This window comes from Camelus dromedarius, chromosome 26, assembly GCF_036321535.1.
Source record: "Camelus dromedarius isolate mCamDro1 chromosome 26, mCamDro1.pat, whole genome shotgun sequence".
Classification (NCBI taxonomy): Eukaryota; Metazoa; Chordata; class Mammalia; order Artiodactyla; family Camelidae; genus Camelus; species Camelus dromedarius.
The window spans coordinates 22,567,759-22,593,636 of NC_087461.1; the positions used below are offsets into that span (position 1 = coordinate 22,567,759).

The window sequence follows — 25,878 nt, forward strand, 5'->3', positions numbered from 1 at the left end:
CTGCCCCGCCTGCCCCTCACACCCTTTCTTTCAGGCAGATTTCTTAGCTGGTTGCCAGCGAGCACTAAGGCCATGTCTACCAGGTGCCATGCAGCAACAGACCAATTCCTTGAAAAAAAAACAAAAACAAAAACAAGAACAAAAAAACGAGGGGAGCTTTACTTCCTGAGACATGAAAAAAAGATACCAGGGTAACTAATCGCAAACTCCTACTATGAAACCTTTTTATCTCCTCCATTTGACAAATATAATCACAGTGGATTAGTACTGTGTAATGATCCACAACTTTGCACTTATATTTAAAAACAGGTTAAAACTCTTTCCTTAATTGTATCCTTGAGGCTCTTCTTTTTGTTTACCGTCTAGTCTAAATGAGTTCTCTCTGCTCACTGATGATGGCTGTGAGAGAAACCACCACTGTCCCAAGTGAGGATCATTCTGAAGGCTAGACTTCGACAGAACTACTCTTGGCTCCTCGAGCTAGGACAGACAGCTAACACACTAATTTATAGATTCTATTGATTACTGAAGTAATATGGTCTTCAAATGAAGACATCCAAAGTCTGGGGCAGGATTTATGACACATAGAGTCATCGCTGTACAAGTCAAGGGTCTGAATCCCTGCTATAAATTTGGATTCTCACATATGTCTTGCCTATTTTCAGTCCATCAGCCACCGAACACAATACTGTCTCCGGTGCTGAACTTCCCCTTCCCTTATCCGGTGGTGTTACACCTTACACTGAGGGACGTTCTGAAGGCAAAATCTGCACATCCTCGTGAGGACATTGACTATTGTCTTTCTCTCTGCATTTCAACTGCGGTCTCCCTCTGCTTAGAAGTAGTTGGGGTTAAGATCTAGTTTGGCTGGGGGAATCCCAAACCCGGTAAATTAAAAGATTCTCCCTTAGGTCTCTCTGAGCGTATCATGAGACTCCCCTGTATAATCTAAAGTAAAATATGTAAGACAGTTTCAAGGAGATCATAACAAATTAATCACACAGGGAACAACCTGACATTGCCTATTTTATATAAGGTTTTATCAATAGCAAATTACAGTAAGACATGTAAAAAGCTATGTGTGGTCATCGATTAAGAGTAAAAAGAAATACATGAATATTCATATTGGGTATTAGCCCCAGATTTTCAATTGCAAACTAATTAATTATACAAACTAGCTCCTATACTTGACTTGCTAGCTAGTGTGAGTTTCAGACTGGCTCAAGACTGAAACTTAGAAGAAGACTATGGAAGAAAAGGCAGGATTCTGTCGAGTAAGACTAATTGATTTTGGACTGAAAATCCAAAATTTATAGCAAAATTTATAAGAATGTTTAAAATCTGTGAATTCAGTCTTTCTGTTCATAATACTTGCACATACAATGACCCTATATTCTCATTTAGTATTTATTTTGCAGTATACCAGATGCATGTCTAGGAAAATGAGCTGTAGTTTGTGAAATTTTAAAAAACACAAAACCCCTTCATAATTGATTTTATTTTGCTCACAAATGTGATCTGCTTCTGTTTGAGAAAAACTGTAGTTATTTCCAATAACTCAGGTCTGTTTCAGGTAGATTTAGCAAGTATTACTGTTACCACTTATTAAATGCCGTGCCAAGATCATGGCCAATGGGCTGAGCGGCCCCAAGAACCCACTGGATTGAAAGATGGGCCTGATCTAGTTTGTCCAGCTGGCACAGCTGTTTCCAGCTCAGAACAGCGTGGCCTGGGGACATGGCAGAGCTGAGAACCACAGCCCTGATGGGCAGAGGTCCACGGTGGTCCCTTGGATGTTCTGCAGCAAGTTAAAAATGCTCAGACAAGAGATCCACCCAAAAACGCATTATGTAATCTCTAGACTGGCATATATTGAACGTTGAATAGGATAATAATTACAAGAAGTCATTAAAGAGCCAATCTTTCATCGACTTCTATCTGACAGAAATTTCGGTAGAACTAAGAATTTAATGTTAGACGAGACACTACAATCTGGCTCCTTGAAAGTGTCTTCATGCACTTGCGTGTTGAGACACTGCAAAGTCTTTCAGAGATAGTTTCAGCTTCTTCCTGTCTCAGATGGCAAATTAAAGACTCTTGAGGACTTGGGCTTGATTTATGCTAAAGATATTTGAGCCAAAATGTTTACTACATAACTGTTAACTGCAGTCTAGTGTCATCCATTGTAACTCCACTGAAACTGCTCCTTGCAGAAGATTCCACCTCTGAGAGCCTGTCCTTCGCCCTCCAGGCAGAGCACCGCCCCTGCTCCTCCACTGTGTCTGCCTGTGCCAGAGCTTCCCCCCTGTTATGCTGTCTTTACTGCTGATGTGTTTTCCTCGCAGGGTCCTTAAAGGGCAAGGACTAGGAGCCCTGGAAAATGGCGCTGTAATTAGCACATATTTGCTACTTACTGTATTCCAGGCCCTAGGCTAACACACACTGCAGGGGTTTTCTAATTTCATCCTCATCATCCTAGGAAGTGGCCACTACCATTAGCCTCAACTTGCAGATGCAAAAACTAAGGCCTAGCGAGATTAGGTAACTCCTTTTACGATTATCCAGCTAACAGGTGGTGAAGCAAGGATGTGAACCCAGGAAGTGTGCACCACAACCTGAACTCTGAAGCATACCCTGCCTTAATTTCAGTGTGTCAGTGAATAAAGTAAAACATCGCTTGCTTGATTCATCTGCTTTACCAGCTCCCAGTGGATTACTTTATTTGTTGGGCTAAGAAGAAATTAAGAAAACAGACTCTAACTTCAGAAGCTATGTTTATGTTGAAAGCACCAAGTACACTTTACATTGTTTAAGACTGACGTAAGCATTCACAAAATTATCTTAAGCTGATGGATGTCTGTAGCTTTATCTGCTGATAACCTTTGTGTAACTTAGGATTACTGGAAAAAATTCATAGTAACTATAAGAAGTAGAAAAAAGGTTTCTACATTTTTAAAAAACTTAAAATATTTTTAAAAAGCTGGTTAGTGTTTCAACAAGTCCAAAGAACAAGCCGAACAAGAAGAAACAAGGAAATAACCCTAAACCATTTATATCTGCCCCGAAAAACACAGATCAATAAATCCAACCAGGTAGGAAAGAACAGTAACTCAAAAATTCACAGGTGACTTTTGTCTGAGTGCCAGCAGAGTACTAGGGTATGAGCTCATGAAGAAAGAATCTAAAATTGCATTTAAATCTGAAATTTGGTTTGGGGTTTCTGCTTTTGCGTCTTGTAATTTAGGTTTCAGTTTTATTTAATGTGCTAATTTAAAATGGGTCAAATAATCCTGCCCCCGAAGAAAAATATTTCTGGCCACTCTCTTTTGAGAAACCCTATTAGTTCACGTGTATTTGCTCATATATATGTTCAAAGAAGTTTACTTAACAAATGTTTCTATTTGTTGCTATAAAGGTACTCAACTAGGACTGCTGAGGTTTAAAAAAGAAGCAGTATTTACGGAGTGCTTAAAATGCACCAGGTACTATTCTAAGTGTTTTACCAAATGACTTCACTGGACTCTTCCAGTGGGCCCACACTATGAAGTCAGCACTATTATTATCCCATTTCATGGAGAGAAAACAGGGAGGTGAGGAAGGTGAGGGAGGTGGGGCAGGTGCATTTGCTCAGGGTCACACAGCTGAGCTTCGAGCCTGGCATCCTGACCCCAGGGGCTGCACCCTTAACCATGCAGTTCTCCCTCAGAAACTCCCCAGTACACAGAATCAACAGCCATGGTCTAGCCTTTCAGTTCTCCCTTGTGGTACAATCATCTCACGAGCAGTTACTGAGTGCTGGTCACTTACTGGGCGAACTGGGCGAACTGGGCGAGGGCTGGCACCCGAGTCCGTCACGCCCTGGGGAAGGGCACTCTCAGCCCTTGGGTTTGAGAACCGGCTCCACCTTTCTGGTGGTGTGAGCCTGGGCAGGATATCAAGCCCTTTATGCCCCGGTCTCCTGAGCTACACAGTGAGGATAATAGTGATATCGCCAAAAGGAAGGATGAAATTGATGAAAAACTTAGCAAAGGGTAGCATACAGTTATTATTATTATTATCATTATGATGACGACGATGGTGAGGTAGTCCCTGCCCTTGAGAAGCCGGGGGAAAGAGGGAAATCACACGAACAACTACAAACCAGCAGAGTTAAGTTCTCAAAAGGACTGTAGAAGGAGGGGCGTGCAGAGAGGAGTCACGAGGAAAGAATGAGAAACTGGGGGTTAAATCGAGGAGAGGGCTCTAATTAAAGCCAAGTCCTAGACCCCAAGCTTTGAAAGGTTAGTTTGTATATTGCGCTTAATGCAAATGCAGGTGTTCTGCCATTTATTGAGCACATTTTATGTGCCAGGCACTGCAGCAGGGTTTTCCCGTATGTTCCAGGGTATTCAGCGTTTACAGCACTCTGAGATGCTGATGCTGACGCTGGTTTCGACTAGGGCTCAGTTTCTCCGCATTTGGGTGGGGATAACCATCCTTGGACCTGTGGTCCAGCTGCTCTGATCTCCAGCCCCAGATGTCTGTGCTTGTGCACAGACAAATTCGTTTCTGGGTGACACTAAAAGTCACAGCAGAGAAAAGATAACTTAATAAATTGTGAACTTTAAAACATGTACAGTAATTTTTTTTTGCATTTAAAAAGCAATGAAGTACAGCTTTTATGTGTCCTTTTTTCATGGCTTCCAGATCTCACCTTGCTCACCCAGAACTGAAGGCCTGCTTCTGCTCTTGCCTTCCCTGTCTCCGTGAAGGAAGTCTGTACCATCTAGTAACCGGCCTAGTTTCCCAAGAGAAATGTGGGAATTATTTTCTCCTGAGTCACCAAGTCCTCTGGGTGGGAACCTGCTGGATGCCTCTCATTTCTCTGTCTTTTCAGGCTCACTGCTCCTGAACAGAGCCTCCCAATGTCTTGCCTGGTTGGCTGGAATTATCTTCCTCCTGGTCTCTCTGCCTCTAGTACCATCTCTACACCTGTCAATCATCCACAGTGCTGCTCCAGATTCCATTCTAAACTCGGGTATGACGATTCCTCTACAGAAAACTTGCAAAAGCTCCGCAGCGCCCACTAGACCAAAGGGCCAAGGGCCTAGGGAGGACACATTCGGGCTTTCACCGTCTGGGTGAAAACATCCCGCCTTTACCTCATCATCTGCCATCAGGGCAGCCACACGGATGCTCTAGCCACACTGGGCCACCTGCTCAACCCTACAACCTTGGACTTAATTTTCCCAACACCAGGTACTTTTCAGAGCCCATCTTCAGAAACAATTCCCATCTACTTATATATAATCCAATTATATTACATTTTCTCCAATCTGTTTTATAGAATAGTTCCTATAAGGTTATTATATATTTTCTATTTTCTCCTCTGGACTTCCACCGAAGTTTAAAAGGCTCACGGCTAAGAAATAATAAAAGACTACAAGGGCACCTAAGTTTACACACCTTAGCACCGATGGTCCCACACTTAAGGGCGTCAGTCCCCCTGACCCTGGGACTGCACAGGCCAGGCTTGTTAATACCAGCAAGACTATCTGGGGCCAAAATTTCTAATGATGGGACTGACTGCATGGTCCCCCAGTGCAGTTACAGTTCCTGTCGAATAGATGACTCAAACGGCCTACAGCCTTTCAGCTGTAAAGACAGCATCTCTATATGGTTTTTGCTTTTCTTTATAGAAGCAAGTTATCCTTCAAAGATAATCAGCACCTAAATGAGTTTCCATGGACAATTCTGAATGTGCTTTATTAAATTTAATAGCTCCTGTTAACAAAAATCATTATGAATAAAAACCAAAAAAAAATTTTGTATATAAATTACAATACCGATATTGGTAAAGACAAGAAAAATTCTATTCTGTTTCACTAATGCACATCAGGCCTTTATCAGATCTTTCTCAATTTACCTCTGCAGTGCATTTAGAGCTTAAATATTAAAAAGGAGACAGTTCAGTTATTAGCATTAGATCGACTCATTTAGGAGATGATTTTCACAACACTAATGATTGTTCCTGATATATTTATGCCGATCAGAAAAGAAAGCCTAAAAAATTCAAGAAAAAAGGTAAAAGTATTATGTAAACTGCTTCAGACTGAATGCACTTCATGCTGTGGAATCATTCACCTCTGCTTCCAAATGTGTGATCGACGTGGCTTTTGAAACCTGGGCCTTAGTCGCGATAACAACAGGATATTGTCAAAGGAGCCAGATGGTCCAGGGTAGCCTGCTAGCATCATCAGTGATTTTTCAAAGCTAAGTTTTCCATCTAGAAGAACCTCTTAACAATTGTGCGTGTGTTCATAGATATGAAACAAACAGACAAAAACCTCTTCACAACAACGACTGGATAGAAGTCCCAGTGATTTTCTAGCCTAACAAAGTCACGAGATGATTATTTGTCGCCTCCCTTTATTAAAGACCCATGCCAGCAAATTGTCCTTCAGCAACTTGAAAGGGAACAAATGCTTTTTTAAAATAGTAATTTATTTCTTATTTAAAGTTTAAGAGGTAAGGCCCAACTCCCATCCTATATAGGCCTGTGGGAGTTCTCAGCAGGATTCTTATCCTATGCAATCTGGTAATAATAGATCACTCATTCTTGTTTATTTTAGGAGCTCTCCCCACAAGCCGGGACCCACAGCATCCATGTACTTAGATCAAGATACTGTACGTAGAGTGTGCTGTTGCAAGTACAGCACGTGACTGAAGGAGTTAGTTTATGGCCACATGACTATAAAATGGCAAGTCAGATGGATGTCTTAGGCGTCATCCAACATCTTGGGCTGCAACGACCTTCTGGCTGTGATATTAAAATAGAAAAACCTTTGCAGAGTGTTAACCTATCATTACACAGACTAAATGGCATGGCACTGCAGCCGAATTAGCAGTGTAGCGTGCATCTATAAAGCAGAATTAGCACCACTGCCTCTTTTTTATTATTAGTTTGTGTTTCTAGAAAGGTGAGACCTTATCCGGAGGGTTCTGTTCATTTATGCCCAAGGACTTAATTATGTTCTTTTAGCTCTTTACACAGAGGAAACTGAAAACGGCCACTTCAAAATTAAAAACGTTAACGGAATTAGTGAGCAGCATCTTTACTCCATTACCCTTCTTTTTTTCAGAGATAAAGCATGGAAACACATTTAAGTAAATAAGGCTTAAGATTTTCAGGAGAGAAATTCTGGGCAAAGAAATTCAGAATAGTTTTCCTTTCCCCTTTCCCACATGTATTCTGTAAGTTTCTCTGGTCTTCTTGGGCAGAACGAGTTAAGGGCAAAGTGTATTAATCCTGTACAGTTCTTGACAATTACACGACATTAGCACAAGTAGCCAGAAAATATTGACTTACATCGGAGGAAGGTGATTCGACAATGATGCCGAACCCTAGGATGTGGTTCTCCCCGGAGGGCGTGTGCTCGGTTGCGGGGAGACTGGGATTCTCGGGGGCCACTGCCGTCTTCTTCTCGGATTCTAACACACCGGGCTTCTGTTTCACAGTGAGAGGTTCAGCGGTCTTGGGGGCCACTTTTTTCTTTTTATTTCTCTTGCGTGAGACAGCAGTTCGCTGGGAGCAGATAAGGGAAATTGGGGGTTGTTGTCGGTTTTGGGTTCCAACTGTGAACAACAAACAAAAATACGGTACAGGCACTTGTGTCTAACTTAGGAAAACGTATCACCTGTCTGTCTACTTGCTCCAAAAACTGAGGCTGAAACAGCGAGGCACACCAAAATCAACCTTGCGCTGGACCTGCCGGTTACCAAATACCAGCTCGAGCACCTTAAAGCTCGACAGGCAGGAAAACCCAAGAGAAAACTCTGCTCCAAAGGCTGGCGAATACTCACACTGCACTGCCACCGCTGGGGTCAACGGGAGGGAAGGGTTAGGAGCTACGAGAAAACACTGAAGCGTGATTTTACGCATCGTATGACATTTTTAAGTGACTGGGAACTCTGGGACTTAAACCGAGGTGTAGACATCCATGCTTCCTGGCAACCGCAGGAATATTCCAGCTGTCACCTGAGGTTACACTGAGCAGTAACCAGCAATCTACAGGTGCCCAAGCTGACAGAGACGGCACAAGGACGATTATGTGGGCAAGGTGGCTCAAAAGACTCATTCGGGAATGATGGGGATGCCTGCGCCAGTGAGCACGAGGGCCGAGCCTGCCGGTCAGTTACAGCCCAGTGACTGCTGCCGCGCAAACCCACACCGTCCGCACACCAACCGGCTCCGCACGCCGCGGGATGCCCACCAGGCTGCTTTCCCCAGACCTCAGGCTTCTGTAGCTGAAGAGTAGGGAGACTGTAATTCTGTACAAGGGAAGCCAATCAGTAAGATGCAGAAACGGTGTGAGTTCCAAAGACAAAGAGCACCGATCAAGGACTGAGTGCTAATACTGACTGTGCGCCTGAGGAAACCGGGGCCGGTAATTATAGTTTTCACAGGTGCCCTTTGAGAAGGAATGTTTGTTAACCATTTAAAAATCCTCTGATGGAAAGTTTAATGGGAAAATACGGCATTATTACTTAAAGCTTCATATGTTGATACGGCTTACTAAACATGACCGCAGGACACAGGTGCTCTTCTACAGAAACACGCCACTAAATACAAGCTCTTTACATGCACAGAGTACGGGTCACTGCCTGTCAGGCTGCAAATAAAGAATATTGATACTTTGAACTTGGTATCTGTCTCTCTGGACTGGACAGACATTCATAAATATTAGGAACAAACCCCTTGCGCTGCAAATGAGCACTGCTAGGCTCTTTGACCACCTGTGCAGGAATTAGCCTAGCTCCCTGGTTCTCCACCTTGGCTACACATTAGAATCACCCTGGAGCTAAAAAAAAAGAAAAAAAGAAGCCAGTGCCTCAGCCTCACCCCAGACTAATTTGAATTGGAATTTCCAAGGGTGATGTCTGGGCACTGGGAATTTTTTTTTTCAAAAGCTCCTCGAGTGATTCTTACAAGCCAGACTGGAACTTTTCTCTGTTCTACCCGAGGCTAGGTCACCATCCCCGAAGTCAGATGTCCTACGGAAGCAATTATCAACAGTCTAGGACTCAAGCCTCTCCAAGCCTCACTTTTCAAAATTAAAAGAGAAAACGTTTTAGCATAAAGAACGCAGGGGTTTCGGAGTTCTCCCCCTCCTTCTGCAAGTCCAGGCAGAGCCATTGTCTCTTGCATCCAAATCTCATTGCTTGATCTTATTCCCTGCCTCCTCCCTAAAGTCAAGATGAAACTTTCTAAACAGGAGTCAAACCTACGATTTATAGGCAGTAAACCTTAGGTAAATCTCCCCACTCAACACAAATTCTTAAGTTTAAGAAAATTAAAGAAGAGTAATTTATTCAGTTTATCCTACAGCTTTGGAGTCATTTACCGCCCTAATCTGCAAAGGTCCAGAAAAGAAAACAGGGTGACATGGTGGCATTTACTTAATAGATTCTAAAACGGCTTCAGTCAGGGATTTAAATGGTTGCAATTTGTAGTTTGCCATTTCAGTAGTAAGGAGCTTAAGTAACAAAACAGATCATTACATTTCATAGGCATATTTTCTTAAGTGCTAACAAATTCTCCCTCTGAGGAAAGAATCTGTACATAATGAAGTAACCTTTCTTTCCGGGCTCCTCATTTAGGAGATGTTAACCTTTGCCAGGTTAATAAGCACACAGATTATCCTGGCGGAACAAGGTGAGTTAAACGCTTACCAGTCTGACCAAAATGTTTATTTTTTTTTTCCCTTGGGATAAGACCAAATCTGGCACATAAAATTAGATGTTGCTTTTCAGAAAGCCCTTTGCCCACTTTACTTTCATGTGATCTTGGGTGACTGATGTGTTTTAAGTTTTTTACATCAAACCACATCACTGAATATTGACATTTTACTAGAATCCACTAAATGGCACTGAGCACGACTTCCACACGGTGCCCTTTCTGAACACCTTTACAGCGGGGCGGGGGTGGGGTGCCAGTCAGATACGACTGTGCTGTTTTCCTGCTCAAGGACCAGCCTTCCCTGAAGGGTGGGAAGGCTAAAAAAAAAAAAGATTTATTATTTTCTGTGCCTGTGACAAAAAAAAGTTCTGTCTTTCCCCCCACTAACTGTGGGGGCTAGAACACAGAGCTACTTGAATAAGGACCTAGACTTCCAGACCTCCATGGAATGCTCCAGGTCTTTGCAACAACAGTAATGAAACAGGCTTAGGCTCGGATCATGCTTTACACAGTTCATTTCCATCTACTATCTCATTCTATTTCTAAACAGCCCTGTGAGTTAGATATTAATACTCCAGTTACAAGTGAGAAATCTGAGTTTCAGAGAAGTCACACAAGCTAGGAGAGGAGAAACTGGGACTCTGACCCCAAACTGCAAGTTCACTGCTCTTCAACTTGTCTAACAGGAGTGAGAACCAAAAAAGCATCATGTAAACAAAAAGACAAAACATGAGGTGTCTCTGAACTCCTCTGTCTTGAATGTTGGGGAGAAAAGCCACAAGCAGAGCCCAAGACGAGCGTTTCTTATCAGCTGATGCTCTGGAATCTCCACCAGCAGAGCCCAAGCTTCCAAAGGGATCCTCTGTGCATCCAGAAATGTGGGGCTTCCCTGCTGTCATGCAAAGCCCAGGGGGATCTTGTGCAGGAGGCGGGGGGTGTTGAGATGCACGCAGCCCCCCAAACCCAGCACCTCGGGAGGGAAGAGAAGTCATTCTCCCCTTGCTCCCTGACATGAACCCCTGTGTTGACTCACATTAGGAAAATGAGCTGAAGAACTCTGCCCACCTTGGGGTATCACTCTCTCCGAATTTAGTTAGCTTCATGAGTTTAACCCTTAAGTACCAGCAGATCGGGGTGAAATACATGGAGAACGTGCTCGAAAGTACTTAGCAGTATCAGCGGCAAAACATGTGTCTGACTTGCTAAAGGGAAGACAGGAGGCAGGAAAGGCTGAGAAATGGACACTTGAGAAAGCACAGCGAGACAGCCAGGTGGGATGCAGTGAGGAGTCCAAGCCCAACAGCCCAAGTGAACACGTCACACGCGCATGAAAAGCCAGAGGGCTGACCTCCATACCTGCCTGGATCTGCATTAACTTGCGCATGGTCTTGAGCTCCTGGAGAATGGCCTGCAACGTCGACTGGCAGTTACAAGTGCAGCAGCTCGGCCCCACTGACGGATTCATGGCTGGAAGTTCTCCTAAGCATGAAAGAAAAGAATGACGGACGCCAGGCAACAGTGAAGGTAAGAGGGGAAAAACAAGGGGGAGGGTGTCTGGATGGGATTCTGAAGCCTGTGCAGTTATTGTGAAACCTGTGCCCAAGGAAAAGCTACCCAGTAATTTTCACAACCTGAATTTTGGGGCTGACTTGATCTAATTATCCGGGGTCTCCGTCGTAAGGGCCGTGCTGTTCCCGCACGCACACGCTTCGCCATCACGGCAGGCCTCCCTCCATCCGCCAGTTCATCTCAGATAACGTCACAATTCACAAAAACCACACTCACGCTACTCTGCACAGAAAATAGCTCTGAGAACAGCCTTGCCAAAAAAACTCCCCAAAACCTCAAAACTGGTGGCTGCTTACGTCCTAAGAGTTTATATTAAGAATGAAATGTGTCTAATTATTAAAATAATAGTTTTAGCATTAATTGTGTTATTCCAAAAATTAAGAAGTGTTAATATATTAAACTTTCAGAACACTCTCTGGGGGGTGGGGTATAGCTCAGTGGTAGAGCTTAGCATGCATAAGGTCCTGGGTTCAATCCCCAGTCCCTCCATTAAGAAATAAACAAACCTAATTACCCTCCAACCAAAAAAAAAGAAAAAGAGCACTCTCTGGGTGTGATGTGCTTCAGTGGGGAAAAGCGGAGGAGGCAGGGGGGTCTGGGAGGATACACTTGAACTTAAGAGGTTGGAGGGCGCGGGTGTGTTGGATTTTCTCCAGCTTAATAAAGGAGATCCTCTGTCTTTTTCCCATTACCATTTCTTCAGTTTCACTTTAGTCTCTTTCTCACTGTTTAATACATCTTTTCCATAATAAAACTATCCTATCCTGTTTCCCTTATGTGTAAATAAACATCTCCCTATCATCCTTGGAATAAAATGGGACAATGGAAAGTCACTCAGTGCAGCTCTCTCTAGCCTTGGTACCCAGCCCTACTACCTTAAAGTGGACCAGGACAAGGAGACTGCTATCACCTAGGTTTTTCAAAGATGGAAGAAGTATTCAATTCTACACTTTAAGTCCAATGGTATCTTTTACTACACATTAAATACAATTTAAATCCTGCAATGTGCATTATTTGTGGACACTATCAAAAGACTGAACACAGCAAAACCATGAAATACTTAAAGATAACTTAATGTTTGGAGCAGCACAATTATTTACATTCAAAGTTGCAGCAAACTGAGATGTCACAACTTTAAAACTGCAAATAATTCCAATGAGACAGATACCAAAGTTGTCACAGTTCAATATAACGCATCTCTTTTGAAAATACGTGAGCAATCAACACAAAGAGATCTATTTTTCAATGAATATGGAGGAATTTAGGCTTGCAACTTTTACCGTTAATCACATTTTCCAAAGTACATCCACCAAGCTTGCTGTGCCCTGGAAGACAGAACATTGTTCACCCAACACTTTCTGATGTGGGGCTTACTAACTTCAGACAGGCCTAAGGGCATTTTATTTCTCTCATTATTTCTTCCACCACAGGAGAGCTAGGAGGGCCTTACAGAATATTCCTAGTCACTATTCTCAGTCTATCTTCATCATTTTTAGAGGACAAAACCAACCCTTTTCAGCTTGCTATAAATCATTTTCTAATTTTAAAGAGAACTGCCTTTTTATTTTTATGGAGGAGCCTTTAAAGAGCCATCTCCTTCTAACCTGGACGCACGCCAGCGTTGAATCTGATACTGGCTTATGTAATATTAAGAGAAAGAGAAGACACCATGCATCTCTTGGGGTCCCTCCCTGTCTCATCAGCAGTGGCTCAGGAGGGCTCTTCATCCTTCTGAACTGGTTACTGCAAACTCTGGTTTAAAAAAAATAAAATCACAACAGTTCTCTTTTTCTTGAAGGACAGTGAATAGGAAAAAACAAATCCTTAACTTTTCAAGGACACCAAAGATGCATTCTTGCTTTCTTCTTGTTCTCTTTGTGAAAACCACAGATCTGCACATCTGAACATTAATTTCTAGAACAAGTAACATCCCATGTCACTGGAGGGAAAATTAATGTGAATGGAGAAGTCACTGAGTTTTTCCTTACGTTTTGGAAAAAAAAAAAATTGCCGTTTGATTTTTCACCCTAAAATTAGGAATTTAAATTAAGGAAATTTTACTTTAAAGGAATAATTTGCAACCCGAGTAAAGCCAGTTATAAAATATGGATCATCTGGTTCAGTAGCTTGAATGGGAGGCCAAAGTGAAGGTGCCACTTGGGGGCTGAGTTATCAGTCCTCCCGCTGACTCCTCAGATAATGAAGAAAGCGCCAGGACTAGGCATTAGTACGAGGGGATGTATTAATAATACACCGCATGACCAGGAAGCTGTCTTTTAATGACAGAGGGAAGCTCTTTCTGCCCTAATGTTCAGTCTTTTGTGACAATAATACCCATATATTGGCAAATGATGGCTTTAGCATCTTAAAGGGCTAAAATCTCTACAAAGAAACTATCACATCTAATGGAGAACCCCCAGTCTTTGCTGCTTCTCAATCCTGTTTTTTTTTAATACTTGTCAACTTTGTCCTTTATTCCTTTATGTCTTTTAATACAACTCAGCTAAGGCAAGTGATGAAGGGAGAGCTTAATACATTGAACTCAAGGAACATACTGACTATTCAGAAATAAAATGCATCCAGACCACCGCCTCTGAAAGCCCTCCGCTCGTCTGATGACCGTACCGTTGGCGCTCCCTGCAGCGTGGGGCTGGCTCTGGAAGGTTCTAGAGCGGGTGCCATACTGCCCTGAGAAGTGCCCGCTCTGGGGCGGTAACTCATTCCAGGCACCACGGGAAGGCGGGTGGAGGCTCTGCGGGGCCTCGGCGGAGTTCAGGCGCGGGGGCCAGACTGAACCCAAATCCTGGGGTTCTTCTTTCAGCTTCTCCCCCTCCTTGCCCACACGCTGATACGTCCTCCCAGTGCTGTCATTCAGTAATCTTCTCATTCCTGTAATTTGTTTTTTAATTTCCATGCTTTCATCTCCTAATGGAAACAGGGCCAGAGATATCACTGTAAATTAGCGAGAGAAAAAAATAATCCACTACCAAAAAAAAAAAAAAAACCAAAACTGCCACCCCTTCTTTGGAAATGGAAATGATTACTGATTCCAGATGCAAGCTTCTCTTTTAAGATTCCTCTTCCCTCAGGGGATTATTTTGTTTTTGAACCAAGGTATCTGTACTGCACTGGGGGGTACTTAAATATCACCTAAAGATGACTTCAAAATTATGCAGACATAAAATATTTTCTATAAATAAGAGTATTGGAGGATGCTGAGGTCTATAAGAAGCTATTTCAAACATACTATCTTCTTAAATTGTCATCAGCCAGTATCTTCACAAAGATTAAGAAAAGTAGATTTTTTTCCCCCTCTAATCTGGGTATTAAAATAAAAGTCTAACGCTAGGGCGTGTATACACACTCATACAGTCACTCAACTAAAAACGTTTGAAATTTCACCAAGAGAAAAGGAAAAGGCCCACAGAAAGGATCTTTTAGGAAAAACACAGCTCTTGCAGATAAATCTAGCACATTTAATACAATTATGTTTTAATGTATTCGGCATCGTTATTAGCCAGATTTCTCTGTAGCACTGGTAACCACACCATGAGTGTAAGGATTTTGCGTGGTCAAGGTAGATATTCAGCCAATTAATATATGAATACATTACTGAATATAAGGGAACTTTTATATACTGTCTTGAAATAAGTACCTTCAATTTTTAAAATGACAACAAAAATAGTCTTTAATATTTAACATGAGCAAACACAGAAATAACACAATTTCCAAATGTGCAATACTGCTCTGCGTGGGCATATGGTTGAGAGGAGAAATATTTTAATTTGTAATAAAACTCTACTTCCAACACCTGTGAAAAAGACAATATCAAATCGTAAATCATGTTCCAGAGTTTATGAGAATGAATGACCAAGCACAACTTAAGTAATGCGGAGCCAGCAAAATTTACAACTTTCTCAAAATGTCTGGGGAACAGGGTGTGTCTGGAAGAGGTCCCGGAGGAATTCTGAAAGACAAATCTATAAGCCATTGTGGCTGGTGTTAGTTTCCGCATCCAAACATATCCTTCCCCGGCTGGCTTCACAGCACAGTCTGGGCAAAGGAGAAGCTTCTTTCCTACAGGGTTTTTAGCCTTGATCTTCCAGATCAGGGAAGTCGCACATGCATCCAAGGCTGCAGCACACTGATCTCAGCTGGCACTGGTTGGTGGCTGCCACTCCCCCGGTCCTGGCTCCCTGGCGAGAGCTGCGCAGCCGAGCCAGGCGGAGGCAGGCTTGCTGCCTCGTTCTTGAGCCAGTGCCAGCTTACTCTCCACACGAACCCTGACACGTCACAACAAAAGGGATACTCTCTTCTCACAGGTTCCACCTCTGCTCCGGAGATTGAATTCTATGATAAAGTGCTGTCTTCAGTGGGGTAAAAAGTCATGCAGATCCTGGAACTTTCTACAAGCAAATCTGCTTTGTCATGACCCGAGCGCCACGGTCCTAGAACTTGCATGTCTGCAGATGACCAGACTGCACCTACAATGTGACTCCTGCAGACTTTTCCACGTGGAAGACAGGATCCTAAGTCGAGGACAGGGGTGCAAGCACAAAGCGGGATTTTGGCTGTGGGCGCTCCTGTGGCGTTCAGAGACATTTCTTCCAAAATCAAAACTAAAAACAAGCAAGGATAACAGATCAGGACCCGGGACCAAGGAGGAAGAGCCAGGGGGCTGTGAGGGACAGCAGAGTGGACTGACTTCACTCGGGAGAGCACTTGCCGTCTGTCTGACTCAGGGCATCCGAAAGGACAGCGAGTAGAGACAACCGCAGGGGTCAAGGGGAGGGAGACGTGGGGGAGCTTCTTAGAGGAGGCAGGCTGGGCATCCCCAGAGGTCAGGGGAGGCGTAGGGGTGGTCTCTGGGGCCACTGAATTATCCTTCCTTTAGCCAAAGAGGTCGGGAGCAGCCCTGGCCGTACCACCTAGGGGAAGAGGTCCTGGAACCAGATCCCACACATGGGCAACGCGGGCCCTGCAGAGATGGGGGAAGCGTTCCCTCGCACATTCGGGACAGATGGAGCGAAGGGTCAGGCGTGAGACCTAACGACTAAAAGTGGGGACGACAGAAGAGGCTGAGCAATCAGGATACACTGGGATGGAGTGGGTGCCGATCACAGAGGCTCAGACCCTGGGCGCTGGGGTGGGTCTGCGGGCAGGCTGGGGCTAGGGCTCCCGGGACCTGGACTCGCTTCCCAACTGCACTGACTTGCTACTTGATATGAGTCAAGCCACCTGCTAGGCTCCAACTTCAGCTTCCTGAACTGTAAAATGAATGCTGAACCTGACCTTGCTCAGCACAAGCCCAGGGAGACGCAGAGCTGTCTAGGAGGGCTGCAGGTTTTCTCGTTACCAGGATGTTCACCGGGCACCAAATGCCTCTGAAGGTCACGTGTGTCCTTGTTAGAAAGAGTGGGCTTATTCTGACTGTCACAGTGAAGCCTAAGTTCTCTGATTCAAAAAAAAAAAAAAAAGTGTTTGGCGGGGGGCAGGAAGTATTAAGAGATTGAGACTTTGACCATTTGCATTAGTTGACCTCTATTTGTCTGTCCAGTTCTAATGAGTCAATGGCTCCTGGTGCAGGAAAAAGAGGCTCTAAGACAATGATTCTGTGAGGAAACCCGTGCACTTCCCCGACTCCTTTCCCAAATGAACTATGCCTTTGCTCGCGGTAACCCCAAGGGGCTGGATCTTAAGAAAAAGAAATCTTACTAACACGGATCCCTGCCACGTGGCTGCCTTATAGGTAAAACAACCTTAAATGAAAACGTTTCGAGTGCTTAGTAACTGTACTCCTTGGACAAGGTCTACAAAGAATGCAGGCTGGATTTCAACTCTGTGAAACCACTCTCCTTCACATGAGAATTTATATGATCCCTACAGAGTCCTGCAACACTGAAGTCATCATGCAGGATCTCCTTTAACTTGGCCCGGAGAGAAAGATGAGCGAGGCAGAACAGGATTATTCAGGGTTTGGGTTAGTAAGAGAAAAAAGGCGGTAATGCCCAAACCCAGGGTACTGAGGTGTCACCTCTGATCCCCTCTTTTCACAAAGACTCACAAGGATCAGTTACCATCTCTCTGCCCTAAAAATTAACTTGTGTTGACGTATATATAGTAGACGCTCCCATACACCTTTCTTAAGTAAATGAAAGACATGTCTTAGCAAAACCAGAATGCCGTCCAGTAAAGTTACAGATGACACTAAGGTTATAAACAAACAATATATTAATAGGATGGAGAGAAAGTCACCAGAAATAAATTATTCAAGACACACTTACCAAGCATCTCCTAGGCTCCAGAGCTACAAAGATCATCTGGTACAAACTGAAAGTCCCCCCACACTCCCACCCCACCCTGCCAAATCTCTCAACGTCTTTTACCCAAATCCCTTTTTTATTGGTTGGTTATTCTGAAAAAGGGTCCTGTTTTCCCCAGCCTGCTGCCCGTACACGTCTTTTAATTGTGTGACCCCGGAACTCCAGCTAGCAGATGGCCCTCCAGCTCCCTGCATGAAAGTTATTCATCTCCCATTTCCTTGGGGCGGGGAAGGGTGGCTCCCCCAAACATCACTCTTCCTGCCCCAGGCAGAAGCTCACTGTTGTTTGAGTTGATGCCACCAGCTGTACCACCTTCCATCCTTCCTGAAAGGCAGTCTGCATGCTGGCAGTTTATGACTCATAAAGAGGAGGGGCAGGTGATGAAGTTGAAACGTATAGTCGGGTCCTCCTTACGTGCCAGGTTAAGGAAGAATGATGTCGCACTGGAGATACTAGGTTATTACTCCGGGTAATTTAAAATTCATTATCTCCTTTAATATAAGAATGATAAATAATCAGATCTACCCTTTAGACAAAGAAATCTGGCAGAACTATGGTGAGAGTGGTGTGGGGAGGGGAAATCAGCTAGCCAGTTATTGATAAAGGCTATAGGAATGGCTGTGACAGTCTGTACCAGGATTTGGGGGACAGGAATGGAGAGAGAAGATGGAGAGAGAGAGAGTGAGGAAGTTTCACCAAACAGACTTGGTGAGTCACTGGATGCAGGGATGGGGGTAGGGCTGCTAAAGAGAATCAATTAAGGGTAACTCCAAGGTTTCCCGCTTGGGTGACTGAATGCATGCTAATGCCAGTCAAAGAATTAGAAGGTTGCAGGGAAGAGGGGTACAATGAGCCTAATTTTAACAGAGAAAATAACATACAAACACATACAAATAAAGACATTTGGGAACGCAGCTGCAGTTATATCAAGTTGACGAAGAAGCGGTTCTCCTGAACGATTCTGGTAGTAGCAGCGGCCACCATTACTACCAGTAGTAGCTGGCCCCCTGGACTCAGCCAGCCCCCGGGGTTCACTAACAATGCAAGGACATCTTATATGGAGATATCAGATTTCCTATTACTCTAACATGCAGAGAGCTCAAAACCCTCAGCTCACCATTAAAAGAGCCCTGACCTCATTCGTTTCCAAGCTGGTAAAGTGAGTCCGCCTCTTCTCCCGGACTCCCTGTCCCCGGGGCACACAGCAGTCACTGCAGTCAGAACCGCGTGTCCCCAGCTCTTTCTGCCCCCTGATCCACTGTCAGGTCCACCCCCAGGCTGCCACTCCGACAGCAGGACTGACAGACACTTAGAGCCCCGAGGGACAGTCCTCTGCTACTCTTAGTATGGACATGGTAGTGTCATGTCCAGTTCTGCCCTGTTTTAAAGAGGCTGCCGAGAAACTTGAGATCATGAAAAAAGTAAACGAAAAAAGCTGAAAGGAACGAGGGAAGGGCAGAGAAGCTGGATTGTTTTGTGGAGGAAGAAATGGCTGTCGAGTGGCTTAGCCGTCCTCAAATGCACCACGGGTTTCGACGGACACTGTTCTTTACTAACAAGGAAAACGTGGACTCAAACTGTAGCTTCCAGGCAGGAGGCTGGGCAACATCATGCTCTAAAGAGCTGACCCTTCCAGGTCCCGAGTACGAGAAACAGAGGAGAAGCATCTGAGAAAACGTGCGGAGGAAGTGACAGTCAGGATGCTTTTCCGCTGGGGATGCTGAAAGAGTTCTGCAAACAGTGGTGACGGTGGCATGTCACTGTGAATATACTCAAAAAAAAAAAAAAAAAAAAGCTTGAAAACTCCTTGCCCTTTTCAGGCAATGATATGTTAAAATAAACAGAAAAAAGGTTGAGTTTAGGCATGAGAAATACTGAGATGACCAGGATCTCTCACACACTAGCGGGAGCCGGCACGCAGCCTTGCTGCAGAGAGACTGAACCACGGCCCGTCGAGTGACAGCCATGAGAGAAAGGACAGGAAAAGGGGTGCAGGGTTCACCAGGTTGACCCTGCACTCTCTTCACAGCTCTCAACAAGTGAGTCCAAGAGCAGAAGCCCTGCAGCAGACTCTGTGCTCTGAGCAGACCTGAGGTTGGCACCCTCACTCCAAGCCCGTACTCATTTGGAGATGCTATCAAGGTCCCAACTGGCTGTCCCCAGGGACAACAGCCATGTGTACAAGGGACATGCAAGACTGGGACTCTCTCTCAGCAAAAATGGTCTGAAAAGCATTAGTTTCTTAGACCACAGTGATGGTTGCCAAGTGAGCCCTTTCCTCCAATGCAATCTAAAGTGGAACCCAGCACCCCCACCCCCCCTACATACAAATAAAGAGGAGCCGAGCTCTACTGAAGAGAATGTGCCAGAACCTGCAATCCTGAAACAGGCCCTGGAGTCCGTTCGGGAGCCCCAGGGGCGCCGCACAATAGAGCCTAACTGCCACCGGGAAGGTAGGAGGCAAAGCCGTGGCTGGAGAAGCCCTGAACTGGCGGATTCAAGCGTCTCCACTGGGCGGAGTTAACCCCACGTGGGCGGCCACACGTCGGAGGACCCCGCTCAACTGAAGGCTACAGGGGAACATAAGCAAGCAGCCCAAAGCCCCTGTGGCATTTTCATTTAAAGGACAGTGAGGTCCCTTTCAAATCTGTTTGGATGGTATCAGGTTCCCTCATCCGTTCAGTAGTATTTACTGTACTACTGCTCAATACGAGACACCGTGGGACCGAAGAGAGGAAAAGAGAAGAGACGTAACAGCCCCTCCCGGCCAGGAGCTCGCAGCCTAGCAATGGACACAGACGGACGCACAGGGCCTCGCCCCGAACCAGGGGCGGGCATCTCCCCACGGCCGCAGCCGGGGCGGGAGGCTGGAGCGCTTCGTCCTCAAGGCCACGGAAGGAAAGCCGGGCAGGGCCCAAGACGGAATGCCACAGGCCCTCGCTGGAAAACGGGCCTTCGAAGCAGAAAGGACAGAAGGGGGTTGAGACGGGAAAGAAGGGTCAAGGGAGCAGAGAAGTACCAGGAGATGAATCAAAATGGGCAGTCAGGCTGCTTCTCAAACGTGTCCCGCAAAGAACCCCGACAGACAGTGGGGAAAACACCTGGAAGCCTGGGGGCGAAGTCCTAAAAGGGGACTAAGCAACAATTGTCTTTGATGTCTTCATGTTTTATCTTCCAGAATAAATGCAAATGTACTCTGCTCCCCACCCACCGAGACGAGCGGATCCATGCAGCCCGCGGAACCGCACTGGGCCCATCCCAGAACCATCCCAGAAGCCACAGGGTGGTGTGGCTTGTCAACGTCCCGCACTACGTAATCGCTAGTGTGACTGAACAGACTAAACCAAGGGGGTGGATGCAGAAGAAACACCCTGGATGCTGCATCAATTACAGGTGGTTCAGGCATTGAGAGGAAGGGGTCGTTCTGAACTGGGAGGATTATAACCAGCTTCCTGAAGGCGGTGAGACATGAGCTGGTCAGTAAAAGACGGTCAGCATTTCCATGGGCACTTTGAGGGAGAGAAGAGGGGACTGCACTGAACACTGACTGAAGGCAGAGAACAAACAAAGTGGGCAACGGTGACTGAGCTGCCTTCCTTGGACCGAACGGACACTGAATGGGCGAAGCAGAAAACACAAGGACCCTGATGTATTTACCTTCCCCTGAGGATGACGGGACGTCAGTGAAGAGGGTGACATGATACAACTAGAACTACCCATCCAACGTGGAGAGTTTATCTCCTTATGTCTCCCCCGGGTGTTCCTATAACACGGACAACTTTTATTTTATAGTAAATATAACATGGCCGCCCAGTCGAATGTTCCTTCATCAGACGCGGAGTGTAACTCCAGCCACCACTCAGTTAGCAGGTCAGAAGCCACCACTTCAAGTAACGTTCACGAACAATCAAGCCAAAGAGTTAAAGCCCCAAGGACCAGGGAGACGTCTCTTCCAAGTCAATGAAGTTAATGGGCTCGGGACATGCACGTGTAATTCACAGGAGAAATACACAGCTAAAAATCTCTTCATCTCCCTTATTACTAATGTAATGAAAACTAAACAATGTGAAATTCTTTGTCTGTTACTTGGCAAGGACTAGCGATTCATAAAAGCCCGTTTCTGGTGAAGTTGTAGGTTATGGTCACTCTTTCGCTGTTTTGGAGGAAATTCGGAAAGTCCATTTGCAGGCATGTCTCCTACAGAAACGTTCAGACACACATCCCACCCATAACACACAAACAGGGACATTCACTGTAGCAACATTTTACTAGTGAGACATTGGGAACAATCCAAACGTCAATCAGTGAGCATTAGATAAGTGAGCTATGGCGTATCAGTACAATGAGACTACAGTCAATCTTTACATGTCTGTAAAGAATGAAATGGACCTTTATATAGTCATTTGGAAGTAAGTCCAGGATAAACTATAAACTCCATGGCAGCCAAGACCACGATTCTTTCCTTCACTACTCGATAATCAGGGCCTAACTGCCTGCCTTAAACTAGGCACTCAACCTGTGTGGAATCAATGGAGATTTGGTTAAGCAAAAAAAGTTACAACGCACTACACAGCATTATTCCATTTTCCTTTCTGTAACACACCACACACCCACACACGCACATGGATTTTTTTTTACACGTACTCTATTGTTACCAGTGGTGATTGCTAGAGAGAGTGACTGGGGTGGATTTTTTTACTTTACGCCCTGTTTTCAACTTTATAAATTTTAACTTGAAAAAATGGTTTTGAAATGAATATGTATTGCTTTTTCATAATAAAAAAATAATCTGGAAGAATTATGTTCAGTTTTCTTCCCGTGGGATTGTAAAGCTGGGTATAAGGTGACTGGTAGCGGCAGCTTTGGACATTAAAAAAAAAAAATCTTCTCTAAGTCACCCAAGAAAGACAAAGTTGAGCAGGATCGGGAACCAGGTGGTGAGGGACAACAGCCAACGACAAGCAAGCAAGGAGTTGGGGGGGGTGTATTTTACAAGCCGCTAGGGTACTGACATAAGATTACTTTCTCTTGATGCTCATTACAAGCCATGTATTTTTTAAAGGAAACTGGAGGTACTTGGGGTGAAAAGTGCTGAATTTTCCATTTCTGGGGCACTTACTACATACATCCCAGGCCCTCTGGCAAGCACTCTGCCTACACTTATCCTGGTTACAAGCTGAGAGGTGTGGATATTGATGAATACATTTTATCCAGGAGAAAACAGAGACTTGGGGTTTAGAAACGAGAGGGCCGCCACGATCCAAGGTCCCTGAGCTTCACCGCTCTGCTAAAAGGCTCAAGGAACTAACTTAGCCGAATGGCAGAAAAGACCCCATTCCCAAAACAGTCGTGCCGTGTGGTGTCCAGGATGCTGCTATGACACGCTCTGGGTGCTGTTTGAACTAGCTAGCACCTTAACCACCTGCTTACGTTAATACATGTGGTGGAAACAATGGAATCTTTGTAACAAACTCTCTTCACGGATTCCAATTTAGCTGTGCTGTTTCAAACTAAGAGGAATAGGGCTCAGATATGCCCCTTTAAATTCAAAACATGGTTCACGTGAATCCTGGTAGTTCTACAAAGCCAAGTGTTAAAAACTTGCAGAGAGCAGTGTAAGAATTTATTTGTGTTCCTGCTTTTGTGAAACGTACAGCTGAAGTCTTTAAAGGCTGACAGCACACACGGGAAAAATATAAAACGGCTGTAGACCCAGAGCTGCTTCCAAATAATCTTCCTTCCATTGAATGAGGGATAAAACATTCACAATTTACTGTCTGGAAGGAGACAGTCCTTTTGAATATATTTTGAAATGTGGATCCTCTGTGCTACTGTATAGAAAACTCTACGAGAAGTGAACACTGCCCCTCCTACTAGAGACGTTAATTTACTTAACTACACCACGGCTCGGTTAAGAACGACCAAGATTAAGACTGGCGATTTTATATGTCTTTGACCATTTAAAATTTTAAAAAATATTCCAAGTTAAATACATGTGCTGTTGTACAATCTCATCTTCAATGTTAACAATATTAATGATGATGAAAAACAGATCACAGTCACAGCGCCTTTCTCTTCCAAGGATCTCAAGGAACCCTGATAACTTGGGGCCCAGATGCCCCCACAGACTGGCAGTGCAGCCTTCCCTGAGCGAGGCCGGTGGGAAATCTCTGGGGGTGGGGCAACCACAGCAAAAATCAGCAGCTTCCCAACTTTTCTGACCAAAGTTTCATGAATTCACCCTTCCCTCACACCGGACACTCTGATCATTTTCTGTTTTATCCTATTTCTTTTATTATCATCACTGTTGTTATTGGGGTAGTTAGTGTTGGTGACAATCTGCTAAACTGATTTCACGACCCACTTACAGGTCACATGGCCACTGCCTTAAATGTTGACGTTTCCTAGGACCCTGGCCTGGGCGGTCTGCTCCCTCTCCACCCACTTCCTGGATTCCCCCAGCCTCTCTGCTGGCTCCAGCAACCCCCTGATGTGAGGGCCCCCGGCCCTGATCCCACTTTGGGGCTCCAGACCCACAACTGCCCACTGGCCAGCCCCACTTGGATATCTCAAAAGCAACCTTAAAATCACGTCCAAAAATGTATTTTATGACAACTATCCCCAAGCCTTAGTAAACAGCACCCACCCAGCTGTCCAAGCTGGAAACCTGGGCCTCAGCTCCCTTCCCCTCCCTCTCAAGTCCTGGCTCATCGTAACTTCTGGATTCACTCCTGAATCCTTCCCCAACCTTCTCCCCACCTTGCTTCCCACCACCACTGACGGGGCTACAGCCAAAAGCCTTCAGGGCTGCTCACCTCCGGTCCAGAGTCCAACCTGTAGCCAGGCTGATCTTTCAGAAACACAGACCTAGTTACGTGACCTGCCTTGGCTGGCCACCTGCGGGTGGAGCCTGGCCCTTGCACTGGGGCCCTGGGCGCTGGGCCTCCCTGGCCGGCTTCTCCTGCCTGGCTCTTGTTCTAGACGGTGGCTCTCAGCTCTGACTGCACATGAGAATCAGCTGGACAACTTTTAAAACATACCAGTGCCCAGGCCTCACATCAGGACAATTAAATTCGAATCCATTAGTGATCGTACTAGACGGCCAGAGGGTCCCCAGCTTCAGCTCTAAGGGAGGTCCTCACTTCTCCTGGTGGGCTCTCTTCTGGCCGTCACTCCAGCCCCACATTTATCTTTTGGGTCCTTCTCTACTTAAACATCCTCTTCTGAAGGGTAAAATCCCTTCACCCCCCAGGGGAGGCCCCCCTGGTTCTCTGTTCCCAGAATCCATGATTTCTCCTATCACACCTAGTGGGTGGTCCATGTCCTAGCCTGGCACTAATGGCTACTCAGTAAAGCCCTACCAAATGGATACAAACCTATACCAAAAGGAGTGGGCTAATTCTAGGATCAGATATGCCAGGAAGCTACCAGTGAGGAAAGCTGGAGGAAAAAAAGAAAACAAAACCCAAATGTACTACTGATGTACAAGGCGTAAACCACCATCTGCGACGAACGTTCTCGTTTCGGGGAGGGTTGGGGGGTGGGGCAGCACCGGGGCCTCTGTTCAATCACGCCTTCTTGCAAAAGCTCCCCCCGAGGAACACATCTCTTCCTCAGCATCTTCCCAGTTTATCAGAGACGACAGGCAGGGAGGGGTTCCCCCTATTTCTCAAAGGCTGAGCTGCCCAAAGTGACCCACGGAGACCGAGGAGGATGGGCTGGGTCTGGACCAGGCATCTCCGCGGGGGCAGTCAGGTGGGGACGCAGACTCGGAGGAGGTGAGAGCTGACACTCCCGCAGCAGCTCCTTCTCCACCGTATTTCACACGATGCTTATTAAGGTGCCCATTAAAGTCACGCTAGTAATTGAAAAAATTATATATGTGTGGGGAGAGTGAGTTAATGGTAACAGAAGAACCTTTACTTTTGCCTCGGCTGCTTTCTTTTAAGTTGCACCTTCGCCTTGCGTTTTTGTGGAGTTCTTTACGTTTTATGTGTAGGTGTAAAGTCATATTTGAGATATAATTCCATTAGCCATACAAGCAACTTCGTAGGGCTATTATGTTGCATCAACTTTTTCTGTCAAAATAAATTGTTCAGGATATTATTCCTGGAACAGAATAAATTCTTGGAATTACTGAGTAACTTATGCACCGTCCCACTGTTCCAAGAACACATTACTTATTTTATCATGACAAAGTCAAGTTATTAATCTTCTGACTTCCATTTCAACAATGAGAAATTCTGGGAGACACCTGCATTACATTTC

General features: G+C 45.1%; 1 protein-coding gene across 8 annotated transcripts in view; it reads right to left on the reverse strand.

The window, feature by feature from the left end:
• Positions 1–25,878, reverse strand: part of BEND7 (BEN domain containing 7) — an 80,736-nt gene that overhangs the window by 42,423 nt on the left and 12,435 nt on the right. For all 8 annotated transcript variants that reach the window (XM_064479520.1, XM_064479519.1, XM_064479523.1 and 5 more), the window contains 3 exons: positions 13,913–14,212; positions 11,075–11,197; positions 7,349–7,614 (listed from right to left, as the gene is read on the reverse strand). In XM_064479520.1, coding sequence (XP_064335590.1) covers positions 7,349–7,614; positions 11,075–11,197; positions 13,913–14,212 — 689 coding nt within the window. The remainder of the gene's footprint in view (positions 1–7,348; positions 7,615–11,074; positions 11,198–13,912; positions 14,213–25,878) is intronic.